Source organism: Poecilia reticulata, linkage group LG17, assembly GCF_000633615.1.
Source record: "Poecilia reticulata strain Guanapo linkage group LG17, Guppy_female_1.0+MT, whole genome shotgun sequence".
NCBI classification, from domain to species: Eukaryota; Metazoa; Chordata; class Actinopteri; order Cyprinodontiformes; family Poeciliidae; genus Poecilia; species Poecilia reticulata.
In genome coordinates, this window is record NC_024347.1 from 5,747,005 (window position 1) to 5,763,649 (window position 16,645).

General features: G+C 39.6%; 1 protein-coding gene across 3 annotated transcripts in view; it reads right to left on the reverse strand.

Annotated features, from left to right (window-relative positions):
* Positions 1-5,369: 5,369 nt before the first annotated feature.
* Positions 5,370-16,645, reverse strand: part of kcnmb2a (potassium large conductance calcium-activated channel, subfamily M, beta member 2a) — a 37,593-nt gene continuing 26,317 nt past the window's right edge. Inside the window, exons 1-6 of one of the 3 annotated variants that reach the window (XM_008433293.1) lie at positions 13,764-14,160; positions 12,997-13,122; positions 12,111-12,281; positions 10,042-10,237; positions 6,010-6,290; positions 5,370-5,883 (exon numbers count right to left, since the gene is read on the reverse strand). In XM_008433293.1, the coding sequence (XP_008431515.1) occupies positions 5,784-5,883; positions 6,010-6,290; positions 10,042-10,237; positions 12,111-12,281; positions 12,997-13,055 (807 nt within the window). In that variant the 5' untranslated portion in view covers positions 13,056-13,122; positions 13,764-14,160 and the 3' untranslated portion in view covers positions 5,370-5,783. The other 2 variants (XM_008433290.2, XM_008433291.2) reach the window with 2 other exon arrangements.

Sequence of the window (16,645 nt, forward strand, 5' to 3'; positions counted from 1 at the left end):
GCTGCTTTTTTGAGATCCGGATCGTTTGGCTCAACTGTACTAAAAGAGCCGACCCATTTGGTACCACAACGCCTTCACCTAATCGTTGTGGTGAATATTTCAACACTAGGTGTTGAAATATATTTGGAATGATGTTTGTAAACACCGTCAGGATCAAATTTGTGTACCGCGAATTGACTTTAAAAACAAAATGGGACATGATGAACAAATTCCATGCTGGTTTTTTAGATGATTGTGAAAGAAAGTGAATTAAACAAACAAACAAACAAACAACTCCGTTTACTGTTTGTTATGTTTTTGCTTACAGAAAAAGTAAAGGACTAACAAAATATTTGAGCTTACTGCTTAGTAAAAGATAATTTACTGACTATATGTGGACATTTATTTGTAAAACATAACTTTAATCTCACAATCATTCAGTCTGACAGAGTATGCTCATCTATGCTTATTATTTTTTAATTCTAAAAAGATTTTTTTAAAGTTTAAAAAAGTAATTAAATTCTTCCAAATTAAAATATTAATTTAATTAATGTTCTGAACCAACCAAAATCATGAACACTAATGAATCTCTAAAGTTTAATCATTTATGATCTTCTACTCATGTATGTCTGTTTTGTGCATCTAGAGATGGAAACTTTTGCCTGTTATTCTTTACCAAACATCTCAATCTCTGTCAAAAGGCATGGGGATCGACGAACCCCATTTGAATTTAGGTTTGGACTTTGATTAGGCCAATCTCACCCAATTAAATAAGTTTTGATCTGTAGAATTTCTGATCTAAAGAAAGAAAAATAGATCTAATGAATATCACTAGTACGTTTTAGTGTTATCGTGTTGTGGAAATTCTATGCAAAGCCGTTGAATTTTTGCATTGAAAATGGATACCTTCCATTTTCAGGATGCCTGATTATTGTTCTTGATTTGTTCTGACCTACTACTGAGAGCATTTTAGTTTAGTTATCAGATCAGCCCCTCTCTGTCTAACACAGAGACATCAACTGCAGGAAAGATGGCAGCCAGCTTCTGTCGTTCAGACATGTGAACCGGCACAAAGACTCAGTTTGGTCATGAGTGGAAAATCACAATTTTGCAGCTGGAGCAGATGATCCTCGTGGGATGATGAGACAGGGGAAATTAACCCTTCTAAAACAAAACAAAAACCTTGCTTGTATTTTTTTATTTTTTTTATTTTTTTTGACAAAGGAAACACAACCGATATCTTTAAATAAATGTCAGCAAATAATGAGAAAAGCATAAAAATATGTTGCTGCATACAGTCTTATGCAAGGCCCAAAGCAAACTGACTCCTCCCTGAACCATGTGAGGGAACATGTGAGGGTTTAAAGGGGAAGTATGATCTCAAATTGACTTTATTGAGCTTTTCATCATGTTATAATGTTATTCCCTCATCTAAAGCATACCTGGAGTTTTGTGTTGATTCTTTTATGCATGTTTGAGAAATTATTTAATCTCCATGGGAACCACTCAGCTGAAAAAAAATGCCTGGGTGGACCTAGCCCCGCCTTCAAGACTCAGCTCATCCTCAAAGGAAACGCCTGGTGGAACTGACAGAGACAGAGGCAAATTTCAAGGCGTTAATTTACAAAGTCAAATTTGTTTTAAATCATATTTGATTAATGTAGCATTTTCATAACAACTAAAGTTAACATAGTTACTGTGTTGTAATATGGCATTATATGGCTGGAAAACACATAATACAGCCCCTTTAATGTTTCTGTGGTTCCTCCCTGTTCATATAACAGGTTTTTGAGTAAACGTTAACAATATATTTAAACTCTCAAGTCATGTTTTTCTTTTTTTCATCTTCTTAGAACTACATCACTAAATGAGTCACTCAGGGAAGAAAGATGTTTAGTCAGTGACTAATGATGTGACTTCTGGTGCACACTTGGGTTGGGTTGTGGTGACTTTGGGAGATGACTTCTACTGGCTGCATGGGAGACAGTCTGGTTGGGGAACAGTCGGGAAAAAACTTTGGGCATTATTTCTGAAATCTCACACATACATATAATCTGATAGCTTTTACAGTGTATGTGACTAGAGAAGAACTGTGTTAAATGATAATTAGACACACGTGTAAAGTGCTACTCTCAGACGCCTCACTGCGTTTTGAAGCCACACAGAGGAAAATCCCTGCTTGCAGCCAGTTCCATGTCTGTCAGCTTCCGGCCAGGAACATCCAGTTGGCTTCTATAAACAAGCTACATCCTCGCTGCCTCTCCATGGAAGTTTTCAGAGCCCCGGCCCGAGAGGGAAGTTTGCTAAAGGTCACAGCAAGTTCTCTAGATTTAAAAATCCCTTTTATGTCAGATCTGAAAAATCAGCGTTTGCAGAGAATCTTGAACAGAACACGCTTTAGTAATCGGGGGAAGACCCAGATCACGCTGGAGGAACTCTTGTTTCCTTTCTGGCCTGGAGAAATGTCTGGGTTTCCCTCTTTGGACCCGTTGGCCTCAGAACTTGATTTTAGATAAGCAGAAAACAATGGATGGATGGATGGATACTACGCTTCCTGTCATCTTGTTCAACCAAGCAGAACCGTGTTTTCTTCTGTTTAGCTTGTTGATGATGGTTTATTTGGCTTTTCTGGTTAAAAAACCCACTTCCTCGCAGCTCACTCAGAGGTATCAACTTCCATTTTTGACCGTTTGTTTTTCACTTCTTTTGTTATTTATGTCCTGTTTTCCAGGCTTCCAGCTTTGGAAGCCGCTCCATTGTTTCAGCAGATAGCTTTCTCGTGTGGGGCGATGTTTTCCTTCAGCAGGAACTCAGTCTGAACTAGCTGTGCACTGATTGCAGTTTTCTGGCCGATCGCCGACTTCAGATCTTTTTTTAAAAAAAAAACCTCGACTCGAAGATTCAGATTTTGGTCAATACTGATTTTCTTTTTTTGTCTTAAATGTTGCAAAATATAGCAAGAAAGTCACTGAGTTGACAACAGTAGGGTGATTATTGTCAACTGTGAACGTGCGGCAATTTTTCCATTCATCTTACTAAGAAAAACAGGTGAAATGTTGTAATTTCTCACACGTTTTCTAAAAAGTAACCCAGCAGAGGATTGACATCCGTTATCCATGTTCCCCGTTTTGACTCACAGAAGCCGAACAACTAGACTACCTTTATTTCTTTTGGCTGAAGAAGTGCTGCAAGAAGAATCTTTTTTTTTTTTAAAGCAGATGAAAAAGTTCCTCTTAGATGAGTAATTTCCTTATTATCTCACATTTCCAGCTGCAGAGAGGGGGAAAAAAAGAAAGTGTTGCTGAGGGACCACCCTTGTACTTCTGAACGAAAGCAGAGACATTAAGCTGCAGTCCCACGCTATGCAGAACAATCCACAAGAGTCTGTGTGCAAATCCACAACAAAGAGTCCAGGTCACATCAGTTTTACTCCTGCTTACAAGTTAGCTGCTTTTCTCCTGCACAAAAATCTCACTGATCACTGCAGCTTTGGTTTCTCCAGTTCCTGCATTGATTACAACTAAACCCCAACCATACACACTCTGTGACTGTGAGTGTTTGCTGTTCTGTCAAGCAACTTTTTTTTTCTTTTTTTTTTTCAGTGTGGCCCTCAGTGCTTCCTTCAGTCTGAATGTGGGAGTGGAAGGCCAAGCTCTTGGGAGGGACTGATGTTTGTCTTAAAGATTTAAGCTAAAACATGTTCAGCCATGTCTTGGAGCAGACCACCAGCATCAAATGAGAATAAGAGACATCTTTTTTTCTCTTTTTTTTGTGAAAATATGAAAAATATTTCTTGCACAACAGCTACAAACTAAAACTATGTGACGTATACGCAGTTCTTTTGAGCATAGAAGTACAGTGCCATATTAAGGTCACTGTAGWYWGAGCKWYWGMGWGWGWGWGWGWGWGRGWGAGAGAGAGAGAGAGAGAGAGARAGAGAGAGAGAGATAAGAGTACATTTTCATCAAAAAAAATGTACAAAATTTTCTTGAAATAAGGAAATTTAAGAAATTGGAGATTTGAACATTTGCTAGAAAAACATCTAAAATTTGTGAGATTTTTTTCCCGGACAATTTTTTTGGCTTTTCAAACTGAAAAATGTCCTCATTTATAGAAAGTGTCTGAGATTAATCTCAAAATTTCCTTTTTCTTTATTTTTTTTTTATTTCAAACTCTTTATTTTTTTCTGCAAATCTTTGTGATTTGGCTAAAAATGTCTGAGTTTTTTGGCAGATTTTTTTTCTTTATCTACAATGATCATATTATACAATATTATACAACATGGTTGTATAATATATCTTCTTATATGCAGCAAAGCATATAAGAAGATATATGCTCTTCTTATATGCTCCAAAACTCATGGAGATAGAATTCAGTTGCTTACAACAGGGACATATTCAGATTGCTGTGGTGAAAGTATTTGATTTAAACTATAAGTTAATCAGGTAACACACAGTTTTAATGAACCAACCTTCCTTTATACTCTTATTTGTTCCACAGTAAACCGAAACATCACATGGTATTTGGTCATGTGACAGTCGCTGGATTTCCATTACTAAATGTGCAAAACTTTGTCAATATTCCGCTAATGTTGAAAAAACATCATTTCAAAATCGCAGCGTTTCCATTAAATGAGAAATGCAATTACAATTGTACATGAATAAGTTTGTTCACGTGATAAGTTATTTTAAAAATGCTACGTCATCCTCCTCATACCACTTCTTCTTCGTGGTTTGCCCCAGCTGTTGATCATGTGACTCGTGCCACATGACCTTTTCAGGTTTGATAAACCTTATCCTATTGCCAGAATCTTTTATGAGCAACTTTTTTTTATTTGGCATGTTTCCATGAAGTGAATCTATTTTTGAAATGTCAAATAAAGCAATTATATGGTAAATGGAAACACAGCTAGAGCTTGTGGGTAATTTCACTAAAGCAGAGAAAGTCATTGTTGTGGTCATTTTCATCAAGGTGTCGAAAGGATACTGAAATATGTATGTAATATAGACAATATTGTTAAATATCAGTTATTGGCCATGACATCAATAGTAATATCGGAATTGGTATCAATTTTCATATCGTTGCATCCATAATCCTAATCCATCTGGATGAGTGAAATGAGTAACAAAGACATTAAGAAAAAGCAACAGAAATGATGACAAACACTGAAAAATGAATGTAAAAATCCAATATTGTGCGGTTGTTTAAATACTTTTAGTTTTGTTCAATTCAAAACCCAAAAAAAGCATCTACAACGAGGCGTTTTATACACACTGTCCCATTGAAGTAGGTTAGCGCAGGTCAGTGATTTAAAGTTGTTTTCTCGTATCTACTTTGTGTCCTACTTGGATGCGAAAGCGCTGATGAGACTTCAATAAACCATCAGAAAATTCCTCAAAGATATTTTAACATTTTACTCTGTTATATGTCAGAGCATTCAAGTTGGCATATCCTGAAATGAGATTCTGAGGATAACCTTGAGTGAAAAACAACACATCTTCACTTTAAAGAGCTCCAGTCTCAGTCTGTCTCTTGTCTGAATGAGTGATGGGTGGGACTCCTTTAGCTTCCAACGCGTGAGTGGCAGAGCAAAGAAACAGGTGGGGGGAGCGGCAGCGCATTGTTATCCTACTCTCAGGGCAGCTGGAGAAAACTCTGGTCACTCCAGGACTTTTTTTTCTTTTTTTCTCTGAAGTCTCACGCAGTGCTTGGTTTAAACACTTTCCTCTCAATGCTTTATAAAGCTTTAAAACCATGCAAAAGAAAGATCTCTGTTTTGTCAGGAACAGCCAGTTCCATGTCTGTCAGCTTCCGGCCAGGAACATCCAGTCCGCTTCTATAAACAAACTACATCCTCGCTGCTGCTCAGTGGAAGTTTTCAGAGTCTCTGCCAGGGAGGAAAGTCTGCCAAAGGTCACAGCAAAGTTTGCTATAGATTAAAAATAAATAATAATAAAAAAAATCCTCTTCACATGTCAGATGTCGATCATCCAACATTCGTGACCTTCAGAGCCGCCGCACTTAATTCACCTCTTGATCTTCCCTATCTCCTCGCAAAGTCTGGAGAGGTACTGCGAGAGCTTCACCATGACGATGATGAGGGCCCCCACCGTGAGCGTGCACGAGGGCCACAACAGGGTGTGGAAGACAGTGCTGTGGTCGTAGAGTCGGGTCAGCAGGACCGTGTCCTGCTGCTCGCTGGGGTCGTAGTAGCAGGAGACGTGCTGGTTGGTCTTCAGATGATGGGAGATGTTGACGATGACGGCGCGCATGGCCGCGCTGTCCTTCTGGCACCGGGGGATGTAGACACACTGCAAGGCAAACAGAGGACGGCGGGTTACACTGAGCGAAACATTTATTTGGTTAGCCAGGTTTTACGCAACAGTGGATGCTAGTAGCTGTTTTTCCATTCACCATATAATTGCACAATTTGACATTTTAAGAATAAATTTGTTTAATTTATTGGCCAAATTAGAAAAAAAAAAACTCTTGTTTTTCAATGAAAAAGTTTGGCGCTAGGATGAGGTGTCTTTTTTTGGGTCGCATTGAAATTGTCAGTTGACATCAGGTCGTGTGTTAATCTGCCAGACACAACCCAGAGACACATTGAAAACACTGTAACCAAACAGACAGACACTACTGAATCGCACACTGACTCATCTGATGAGTATGATGGGGGTATAGTTATGGAAGAGGTTTCTTTTGACTTGACTCCTTGTTCAGGTGTAGAAAACTGTCCTACTGGTGAAAGTGTTCAGAAGCGAGCAGAGACTCAGTTGACTTCAGAATGTGAACCTCCTGTGATTGAACAGGTAGAGGCTGAACATGTTGACAATGAAACATGCAATATTGACCAACAGTGTGAGATATACCAGTATCTCCTCCTTCCGTTAGACAAGCTCCCATACCTGCACCCCACAGGAGTAAAAGAGTGAATGCAGGGAAACACCCAAACCCACAGTTTCTGTGCTGAATAATTGTTTTGCGAAGCGATTAAAGCTGGGTAGCTCTTGAATTGCTACAAAATTTTGCTGTATTTCCTTCAGCCCACTGGCTGCAATGTTGACACCTTGAGATGCCATGAGACCTAAATTCTGAACATCATGGCATGGAGTGCATCCCACTTTTCCATGTCTGGCATAAAACCATTAATTTTAGCTTTTAAACTGGTTATATTGATCCTGTGTCCAGATAGAGGGATAATCAGTAGCCCAGCATCATGATCTATTTGTTCTGAAGATCCTGCAGCTTCCATTTCATCTTCCTAACATGGTGCCTCCTCACCTTGACTCTCATAATGACAGGAGGAACCACAGAGTTCTGTTAAGTTAACAGCACATCTTCTGAAGTTGGGATATTTTTCCTCCAACAGGTTCCAGAGGAATCACCTCAAACCAGATGTTGGACTGGATTTCATTTGTGAATGTTAGAGCCTCATTTTCAACAGTGGAGCTATAAAGATTGACAAAGGTTATTATTAAGTCTCATCAACATCAATATTTCCACTAAATAAGAGGCAAAAAAAATTTATTTGATAAAGGAAAAGCCTCTCAGACTCTGAGCCCAACAGCACCAAACTATTTTTTTATATTAGACAATTAATTTAATTTCACATAACTATGGCGGTTGTTTGTTAAATACTTAATGAAATTTGAATCAATTTGAACACGTTTTATTGAATTTTTTTTTGTTGTTCTTTAATAAAGTTACGAACCTTTTGATAAGCCAATCAGAGGAGGACGTGCTGGTCTCAGTGTCCTGGTTGCGTTCAGTTTATCACCTAATGCTGAGATCGACTCAAAACTTTCCACGATCGACATATCGCCCCGCTGCTCTGGCAAAGAACAGTTCAGAAACAATATGAAATGGGAAAAAAGTTATTTATTAACTGATTAAGTTGTGTTTTAGATTGTTCTTGAAAAACTAATCAGTCACGGCTGATTAGTGGGTGAACTCACGGCTGCACAGTGAACCCATTGATTTTTTACAGCATACAGCCGTTACCATCTTTTGAAGGTACTGCGTACCCCCGCTAAATCTTTTAGCGGGGGTACGTTAAAAGATTTAGTGTACCCCCGCTAAAAGATTTAGCGGGTACCCCCTCTAAAAGATTTAGCGGGGGTACTTATGGTAAGTAAGGGGTACTTATGGCACCCCTTACTTGCCATAAGTAAGGGGTGAAAGTAAGGGGTTACTTACTAAGTAACCCCTTACTTTCACCCCTGCATACAGGTCTGCCCTCCAGGACTTACAGCGCCACCGCAGCAGGGGCAACTCCTCCTCCCCCACCCCGCAGAGCGCCAGTTTCCTACCTTACGCCACATGCGGAAAGGAGTACGTTTTTCGGGGTTTTTTTTAAGACAAAGTCTTTCTTTGTTTTAAATTAAAAATATATATATTTTTTTCGTTTGTTACCTTTTTTCCTCATATGATTAGTTATGAAATAAATCAGAATAGCCATGCTGCACGAACAAAAGCAGGTCTGTTCGTGAAGATAAACATGAATATATATGAGTAAGTGACATAAGGGATACGCCCCTCTTTATTTGCAGTTGCTCTGTCATGATTGGTTGATTTGTATGACTGACAAATAGAGATGGCAAAAAGAAAAAGTTGGCCATTCTGAGGTTTTTCAAAGAAAAACAAAAAGTTTCCCATCTAGGGCGTGCATGGCTGACTCTGTGGGCGGGCAATGCCCCCCCAATGCCACCGGGCCTGGCGCTACTGCAGCAGGGGCAACTCCTCCTCCTCCACCCCGCAGAGCGTCAGTTTCCTACCTTACGCCTCTTGCTGCAAAGCGCAAGGTATGGGGTTTTATAAAAAAAAAGCCCCGGCACTAAAACTTTTCTTTTTGCCTCGTGTGGGAACACTTGTGAACGAACCCTCATGTTCAGTCTATGCTAAGAGGGATAGACTGAGAGAGAAGTAAAGACAGGAATGACAACCTCTTCTGTCCTAAGAACTTGTCTAACTGGTTCGTTCTGCAAGACGAAACTAAGTTTAGTGACCAAATGATCGTAGAAAGCCTACATTCAAAGACTGGTTCAGTCGTTCATCGACGTCAGTCTGTGACATGTGATTCAGGCTTTGAATGTGCCACCTTAGGATCACGTCATCAATGACGAACTGAGCCAACCACGTGCAGTATATGAATGTAGGTCCTTTTCCTTTTTCGTCTTGTTATGTAAAGCTTGTCAAAGTGAAACACCTTAAATAAAATAAGCTTTTACCAGCTTTATATGAGCTGATGATGATTCCCTCCCTTACAGAGAGAGAACGTTTATATCTGATGAGTTTTCAGTTTTTACAAAAATTGACACGAAAAGGCCAAATTATTAGAGGACCAAGACAGTCAAAAAATACTGTGATGTAAATTTGAATATCTAGTTCTACATATCTACATCATATATCTATATAACATGTCGTGTGATTATTAAAGCTTAGTCACATGACACAGATTGCCATAAGTAAAAGCAAAAACCTGCTAAGCCAATCACCTGCCTCTGATTGTTCTCATTTACATACAGCCAGGGGTGAAAGTAGTTTTAAATTCTTGGGGGTACTATGACCAAAAAAACAAAGCACGAACAGTTCAGAAACAACATGAAATGGGAAAAAGTTATTTGTTAACTGATTAAGTCGTGTTTTAGATTGTTCTTGAAAACAAATCAGTCACGGCTGATTAGTGGGTGAACTCACGGCTGCACAGTGAACCCATTGATTTTTTACAGCAGACAGCCGCTCCAATCTCTTGCAGGTACTGCGTACCCCCGCTAAATTTTTTACGGGTACGCAGTACCCCACCGTACCCCCTTACTTTCACCCCTGACTATAGGGTCACTACTCTTGTAGTGGCACCAAAACTAAACAATGGCCTACGGTGCTCCTACAATGAGCCCACATTCACCTCAGAAAGTTACATAGTTGCGCCCCTTAAATCAACAGACCCTCTCTGATCAGTGGTTGGGGTGAGTCTGTCGCTGTGGCCAGCATGCCGACGCCTCCTGCCAACATTTGAATTGACTCAGCCAGTCACTGTGTTTTCTCTGGCGCTTGACTTACTTCAGAGCTCGCATCCTGCGTCTCTTCGTTGTGCGACAGCCGGCCGATTCGACCCGTGTTGTTGACGCTCACATACACCTGCAGACAGGGGAACCTGGACACCCTCCAGCAGTCTGACCCGCAACTGTAAGAACAGTTCACGTCCCCGGTGACCGTGGAGTTGATGACAGCACACGTCCCTTCCTCTGTCCACACACTGTATCGACAAAAGATAAAGGCGGTTGTCTCAGGTTGTTTTACTTGTAAGTCTTTGCCTAAAGGGGCAAAGGAAAAAAAAGATTTTCAAGCAAGGTTCTTTTAAAAAATTGAGAGTTTTTAGTATCTTCCCTACAGTGGAAAATAGTAGCTTTTTAAAGATGTATCAAAGAAAAAAAACAAGAGGAAGGCAAGGTTAACTTTAGCCAGTGATGATCGTCCTTTAAGGGAGGAATTTGTTCTTCTCCCAACTTCTGGATGAAACAAATAATTTATTAGATGTAAAATGCCTGTATGTAATTTTTATTAGAAAAAATATAAATAAATATGTTTTTGCATAATTGCTAAAATTATCGTTATGTCATGAGAGCATATAAAAGAGATTATCTCTTTTAATTTATATTGTCAGAAACAACCAATCAGAGCCAGGAGGAGGGTCATATCGTTGTCAATAACTCTCATGCTCACTGCTACAGCTGGTTCACTTCAACAAAGCCTGCCACGAATGCTAAGGCTAGTTAGCACAGACCTCAAATCAACCTTTTTGCTAAGAAATTGCAAAAATTGGTTTCTTAAAAGTGCATTTTGTTTTTTTGTTTTAGTGAAAAAATTTGATGTTTTCAGGTCAATTTATAGGTTAAAAATATTGTACTAGCTTGAGCTATTATTTATATTTTACTGGTCAACTTTGCTCTGCCTTTACTTACTGGGCCCATAGTTCTGTCTCAATATACTTTTCTCAGTACACCTACACATGCTGATTTCTATGAGCATCGGGACAGAGCATAGAGGTTGTTGTTTGTTTCAGCTGCTTGTTCAGATCTTTTGACTTACAATCCTAGCAGTGGCAGGACAGAAAGCACATAGCAGCAGCAGCCGAAGCGTTTCACATTAATTTATTTTTCAGGCCGGTATATGCATGGTGAGGTTGCACCCATCTTAAAGGGATCCTGGTTGCTACCAGACTCTCCATTGGTCCACTACAGCACTCAGCCCACTGCTGTTTCGCCACAGCAGCTCGGTGCATGAGTTTCTCAGAACAGCCTGGAAACTCTCATGCTTCATCACGCAGAGTGGATGAGTCCAGTAAGTTGCTGAAGCTCTCCGGAGAACTCTCCAAAAGTCTGCAGAAACCATTTGATGTTGGAATCCGATTGGATAAGTGACACAAGCCAAAACTTCCTCGTGATTTAGTGATTTAGCTTCCAGCACAGTCACAGAGGGGTGATAGGAAACACCGCGCAGGAATCCAGAAACGCACAATTCACTGGACTCTCAGAATCGAGACTTTATTAAATCTGGCTCATCAAAACCATTTAGGTTTAAGCTGTAATTCAGACACTCCATCTTGTTTTGACCCTTACAAGCTTAAGCTCCGTATGAGTAACATGTCAGATTCCCTGTGGGTTTGACATCACCGCCGGTCAAATAGTGCGTGACTCCGACACTTATGGTTTTAAACTCAGTCCTATTGAAGAGAACCAGGTGGTTTAAGACGGCGGCCTGGAAGCGATGGGTCTCAGCACAAAACAATGAATCATTTAAAGCTGCAGTATGTAACTTTTATAAAATTTTTTTTTTTTTTTTTTTTTTTTTTGCTGAAACTGTCATTATGTAGTGACAGTATGAACATGAGATGGATAATCTGAAAAAAATTGAGCTCCTCTGCCTTCACCTACCACTAACTAGAAACAACCAGTCAAAGCCAGAGGGCAGATCTCAACGTTGTCAATCACAATTTCATGTGGCGCGGCTCATCTCTCTTCGCTTTACCCCGTTGCCATCTGCTATTTTTGCTAAGTTTTTCTTTTATTTCTAGGTACTTCTGCCCTACAAGGTGCATCTCTGTGACACAGTAACCAGCAGACCAATACCTGTCTGCACACGAGCGTAAAACGGTGATGCCCAACACAAAATACATCATCATTGAACACAGGATCATCCCGAGTCCAAGGAGAATGGCCCGGTCTTCTCCGGGTTTGAGAGCCGTCACCGTTTTCTTCTTGTCCAAAATATCCACCTCACGAAACTTCTGGTAAATTGACCTAAGAGCAGAAAGTCAAACGGCATCAGTTTTTAAAATGTTTTTTTTAAAGACAAAAACAGAGACAAAATAATAAAAATGTGGTCATTAAAGCTACAGTGTATGACTTTTCTAGAAGTATATGTTTTTTAACATATTTGTTAAAATTATAATTCTGTCGTGATAAGACAGATGATCTGTTAAAAAAAGTCAAGCTTCTCGCAGTGTTGGGGTGTTCCCAGTACACACTACAGAAATCAAACAGCCAATCAGAGCCAGGAGGAGGGTCTTAGCGCTCTCAATCACTCTCATACTCACCCACTTTCCCTTGCTTTTTGCTAAGCTCCAGTTGGTTTACCACAACATAGTCTGCCACAAATGCTAAGGTTAGTTAGCATAGCCACTGATGACAGCGGATAAATAGTTTCCCTGTAATGGTAAGCTGTTTCTTCACCATCATACATTTAGCAGGAACAACATGAGGATGACTGACAGCACTAAGCCCCTCCTCCTGGCTGTAATTGGTTGTTTTTGACAGGGACCGGTGTATTTCTACAGCAAAAGCAGCTCATTGAGGATTTATTTTTTCCCCGCAAATTATCTGTCTCATAGCAAACTGTCAATGGCATGGTCACAGTTTTAATAAAAGTTACGTACCGCAGCTTTAAGTGTAGGTCTCTGAGCAACGTGTGAACTTTTGCATTTCTCAGTGTAAATATATTGAAAACAGCACCTACCTCCTCTCATTTTCTCTTCCCGATGCTGCGGCATTTCTGGCCCCTGCCACAAAAAACATCTTTCCTGATGACCTTGGAACTCCTCCGCTTGCCGAAGCACCGCAGCAGTGAGACTGCTGGAAACTCCTATGAAAAATTACGGTTTTATGTTCGGCTCTTGCAATGAATTCTCCCATTTATTACTACCTCTGTTCTGGGCTACAGAGTAAGTTAAGTCAAGAAAATGTCAAATAAGAATTTACCTTTGAGGGATTTTGCCTGTGCAACACAATTTATTCATTCAGAAAGCTCATTCAGTGGAGGATAAAGCTTTTTCTACCAGCCCTGAAAGCACTCCTGTGTTTTTCAGGTAAACATCTCACTTCTAACACAAAGAAATTCTCCAAAGGGCAAACAAAATAACTAGAGATGGAAGGTGTTGACGCTGATGAGGTCCGGGTTTAAAACCGACCTTCTTTATCCCCAACATTTGTGCTGTCAACAAATAGGCATTGAGTCCACAGCGATGGCATTTTAAAAACGGGGGATATTGTCTCAATCCGTCCGGCGTTGGTCCCATAAAAAACAGCAATAAATTTGATTTAAATGAAGGACTGGCTGATATGTGGAAGGCAGACGGGAGTCAGCCAAGGGTTTTGTGATGAGAGTCAGTGGAAACCCTTTACTGATAGCAGCAATTATTCAACATTGGCAGAGAAAACGCTCGTCGGGGGTACAGCAGTTTAGAGGAACGTTTAGAATATAGAAATAAGCACATTATGCTTTACCTTTATTGTTTTCCTAGATCCTAACCTTCTGGCTGTTAAGTGTTCATTGTGATCGTCATAGAGACTGCCTTGGTGACAAAACTTTGTCTATGACTGTTATGTTTTACTACCAGAGCTCTGTATCTCTTGCCTGATATAACAATGGCAGTGACGAATATGATCAATTGCCTCCAAAATGGTTTGCACTTCTTATGCTGACCCTAACGCAGGTAAGGAACTGGACTAGATCGCTAACTCAGGAAGACATACAATGACGACCATTGCTAGCAACTATGACAAGGAATGACAAGTTAGGTTCCAGTGGGTAGCAGGAGACACAGGTGAGGTTAAATACAGAGGGGATAATTATGGGAACAAGAGACACCTCGAACCAATCAGGGGCTCCACACAACCGGGACTAAATTAAATAATAAACACACAAACCCCGCATCATCACAGTTGAGTGATTTGTTGTCGTGGTTTGCTCTTCAGGCCCACTGTACCGCTCCCCAGAGAAGTGGATCATAACAACCTAATGTGATCTACGGTTGACAATATGCCACTGACTCACTGCGATCCGCTGGGTTCACTTATACAGGAACGGTTTAAACTACTGAGAATAATTAACCAAATATGCTGAACTGTTTGACAACTAGGATTGATAGGAATGCATGTGTGACTGAATTGAAATGATTTTCTTTGTAAAGTGTCTCGATACGACATTCGTTGTGAATTGGTGATCTAAGTATATCGGACTGAACTGAATTGAATTGGTCGTACTCCAGCATTATCTCTGTTCTCCTCAGCTGACCACTGAGAGGAGAACAAGCTCATTCTGTTGTGGTTCCCAAACTTTGGAATTCATCGCCTTTGAATATTAGACAGGCGTCTTTGCTTCCTGTCTCTAAGTCTCTTTTAATTTAATACATCTTTTTTCAATAGCGTTGGCCCTAGTCTGAGTTGAGATGTTCTTCTTATTGTCTTTGTTTCTGGGGGTGAGTGTTGTTATGTTCTCAACTTTTATTCTTTTTTGCCTTGTTTTCGTACAACACTTTGGGCAAACTTCTGTTTTTAGATGCGCTTTATAAATAAATTGGGTTGGATTTGGATGGAAAGAACAGAGAGTGTGTGGAAAGTTCTCCGGCTTCTTGTCTCTACGCAGACTCAACGAGGGGTTTCATCAGTGAACCTTAGGAACTTCAATGGGTTTCAATTAAGTGCAGTCTTTTATATGAGAACACACCCGTAGGGGGCGCCGAGGCCCCTTCCATTGGTTCAGCAGAGAGCTTTGTTGTTGGAACTGTTTTCTGTCTTCTTGTTACTGTTAGCAAGAACTCAGTCTTAACTGCTGTACATTCATTGTTAATTGTATGTATATATGAGTATATGAATAATATTAATTGCATTGCTTACCAGTTTGTTCATGTAGTTCATCCAGAAAAGTAAGACATTTTTGCAGATCCTAATTTGATTTTAAGAAGTTGCCTTAATTTATTTATTTTTGTTTTGTTTTACTGAATAAATTCCTGCAGAATAATGAACAAGGATCTTTTAGATGACTAATTTTCAGTTATGTCACTTTTTTCCCCCACATTTCGCAGAAGAGACCAAACGTTGCTGAGAGACCACGCTTAGCAACAATTTCACATCTGAACAAAATCAGACATGTTTGCTACAAAACCCACTCTCCACAACAATCCGCAAGAATCTGCATGCATGGCCAAAAGAAAGAGAGGCTTGTTCAAATCAGTTTTATGCTCTGTCTTATTATTAAGATGCCTTTCTTGTGCAGAAAAGGCCCACAAACCATTGCAGCGTGGGCTGAATGTGCAAGTGTTCAAAAGGGAAGGGTAAGAGTGACTTGTTTACTTGGGTTGTATGTGAATAAATACAATTTGGAAACTGTTGTAGGACTTGTGGTTCTGTGCTAGAGCAAGAATTTTAGCAACAAACTTTAATTGTGAGAGAAGAAAGCCAAGCTTCCAAACTCTTTTTTTTGTATAAATTTATCAAGTTTTCTACTCTTCCAGTAACCTTTAATGTTTGAAATAAAGCATGCACCGATTTTTTTTATGTGTTATTTTGGAAATAAACCATTTATTCTTGCCACGTTTTTAAGATTATCATAAGATGATTTAATAGCATATTTTATGTTTGATCAAATTTAAACCAGAGTTCAAAGTAACATTGATGTTACCACCAAGTCCATCAAGTCTATTAAGTGCTGGCTGACCTCTATACTTGCAATTTTGGGTCCTAAAACAAAGATTCCCCCCCCATATATCTTAGCTACTTTAGTCTGGAGGAAGTTCTGACCTATTTACTCACTGATTTCATGGACACACTGACTCAAACACAGCTGTGAGCTGTTGGTTATGCAAAGACAGAGATACAAACGTGCCTATCATCAGCATACAGATGTTTAGGGATGTTGTCGTACTTTATAATCTGAGCTGGGAGATTATGAAGATGTTAAATAAAACAGGACTGAGAATGGAACCTTCAGGAACACCAGAATTAAAATGTGTTTGCCCAGATGTATAATTACCAAGTGACACAAAGTAGTCCTAGTCTGTCAAAGATTTGAGACACTTTAGTGGAAACCCCACCAACTTCTCCAGATTATCAACATATGGCGTTGATCAGTTGGAGCTTGTAGGTTTCAAATATATATTAGAGAATATCCATCTGGATTGAAGAATATTAAAGATATGCAATTACGTGGGTTTTGATTAAATGTTGACCATACAGATATTAGTTTTCAGTACTATTTCTAAGTAACATATGAGTTGTACATTCTACAACTGGAATCTACAACTTACCCTGTTGATCTACCTAAATTATTTGGGCTATTTAAATAATTAATTTGAGCAACATACTAAAGCCAACATGTACAAATCTTT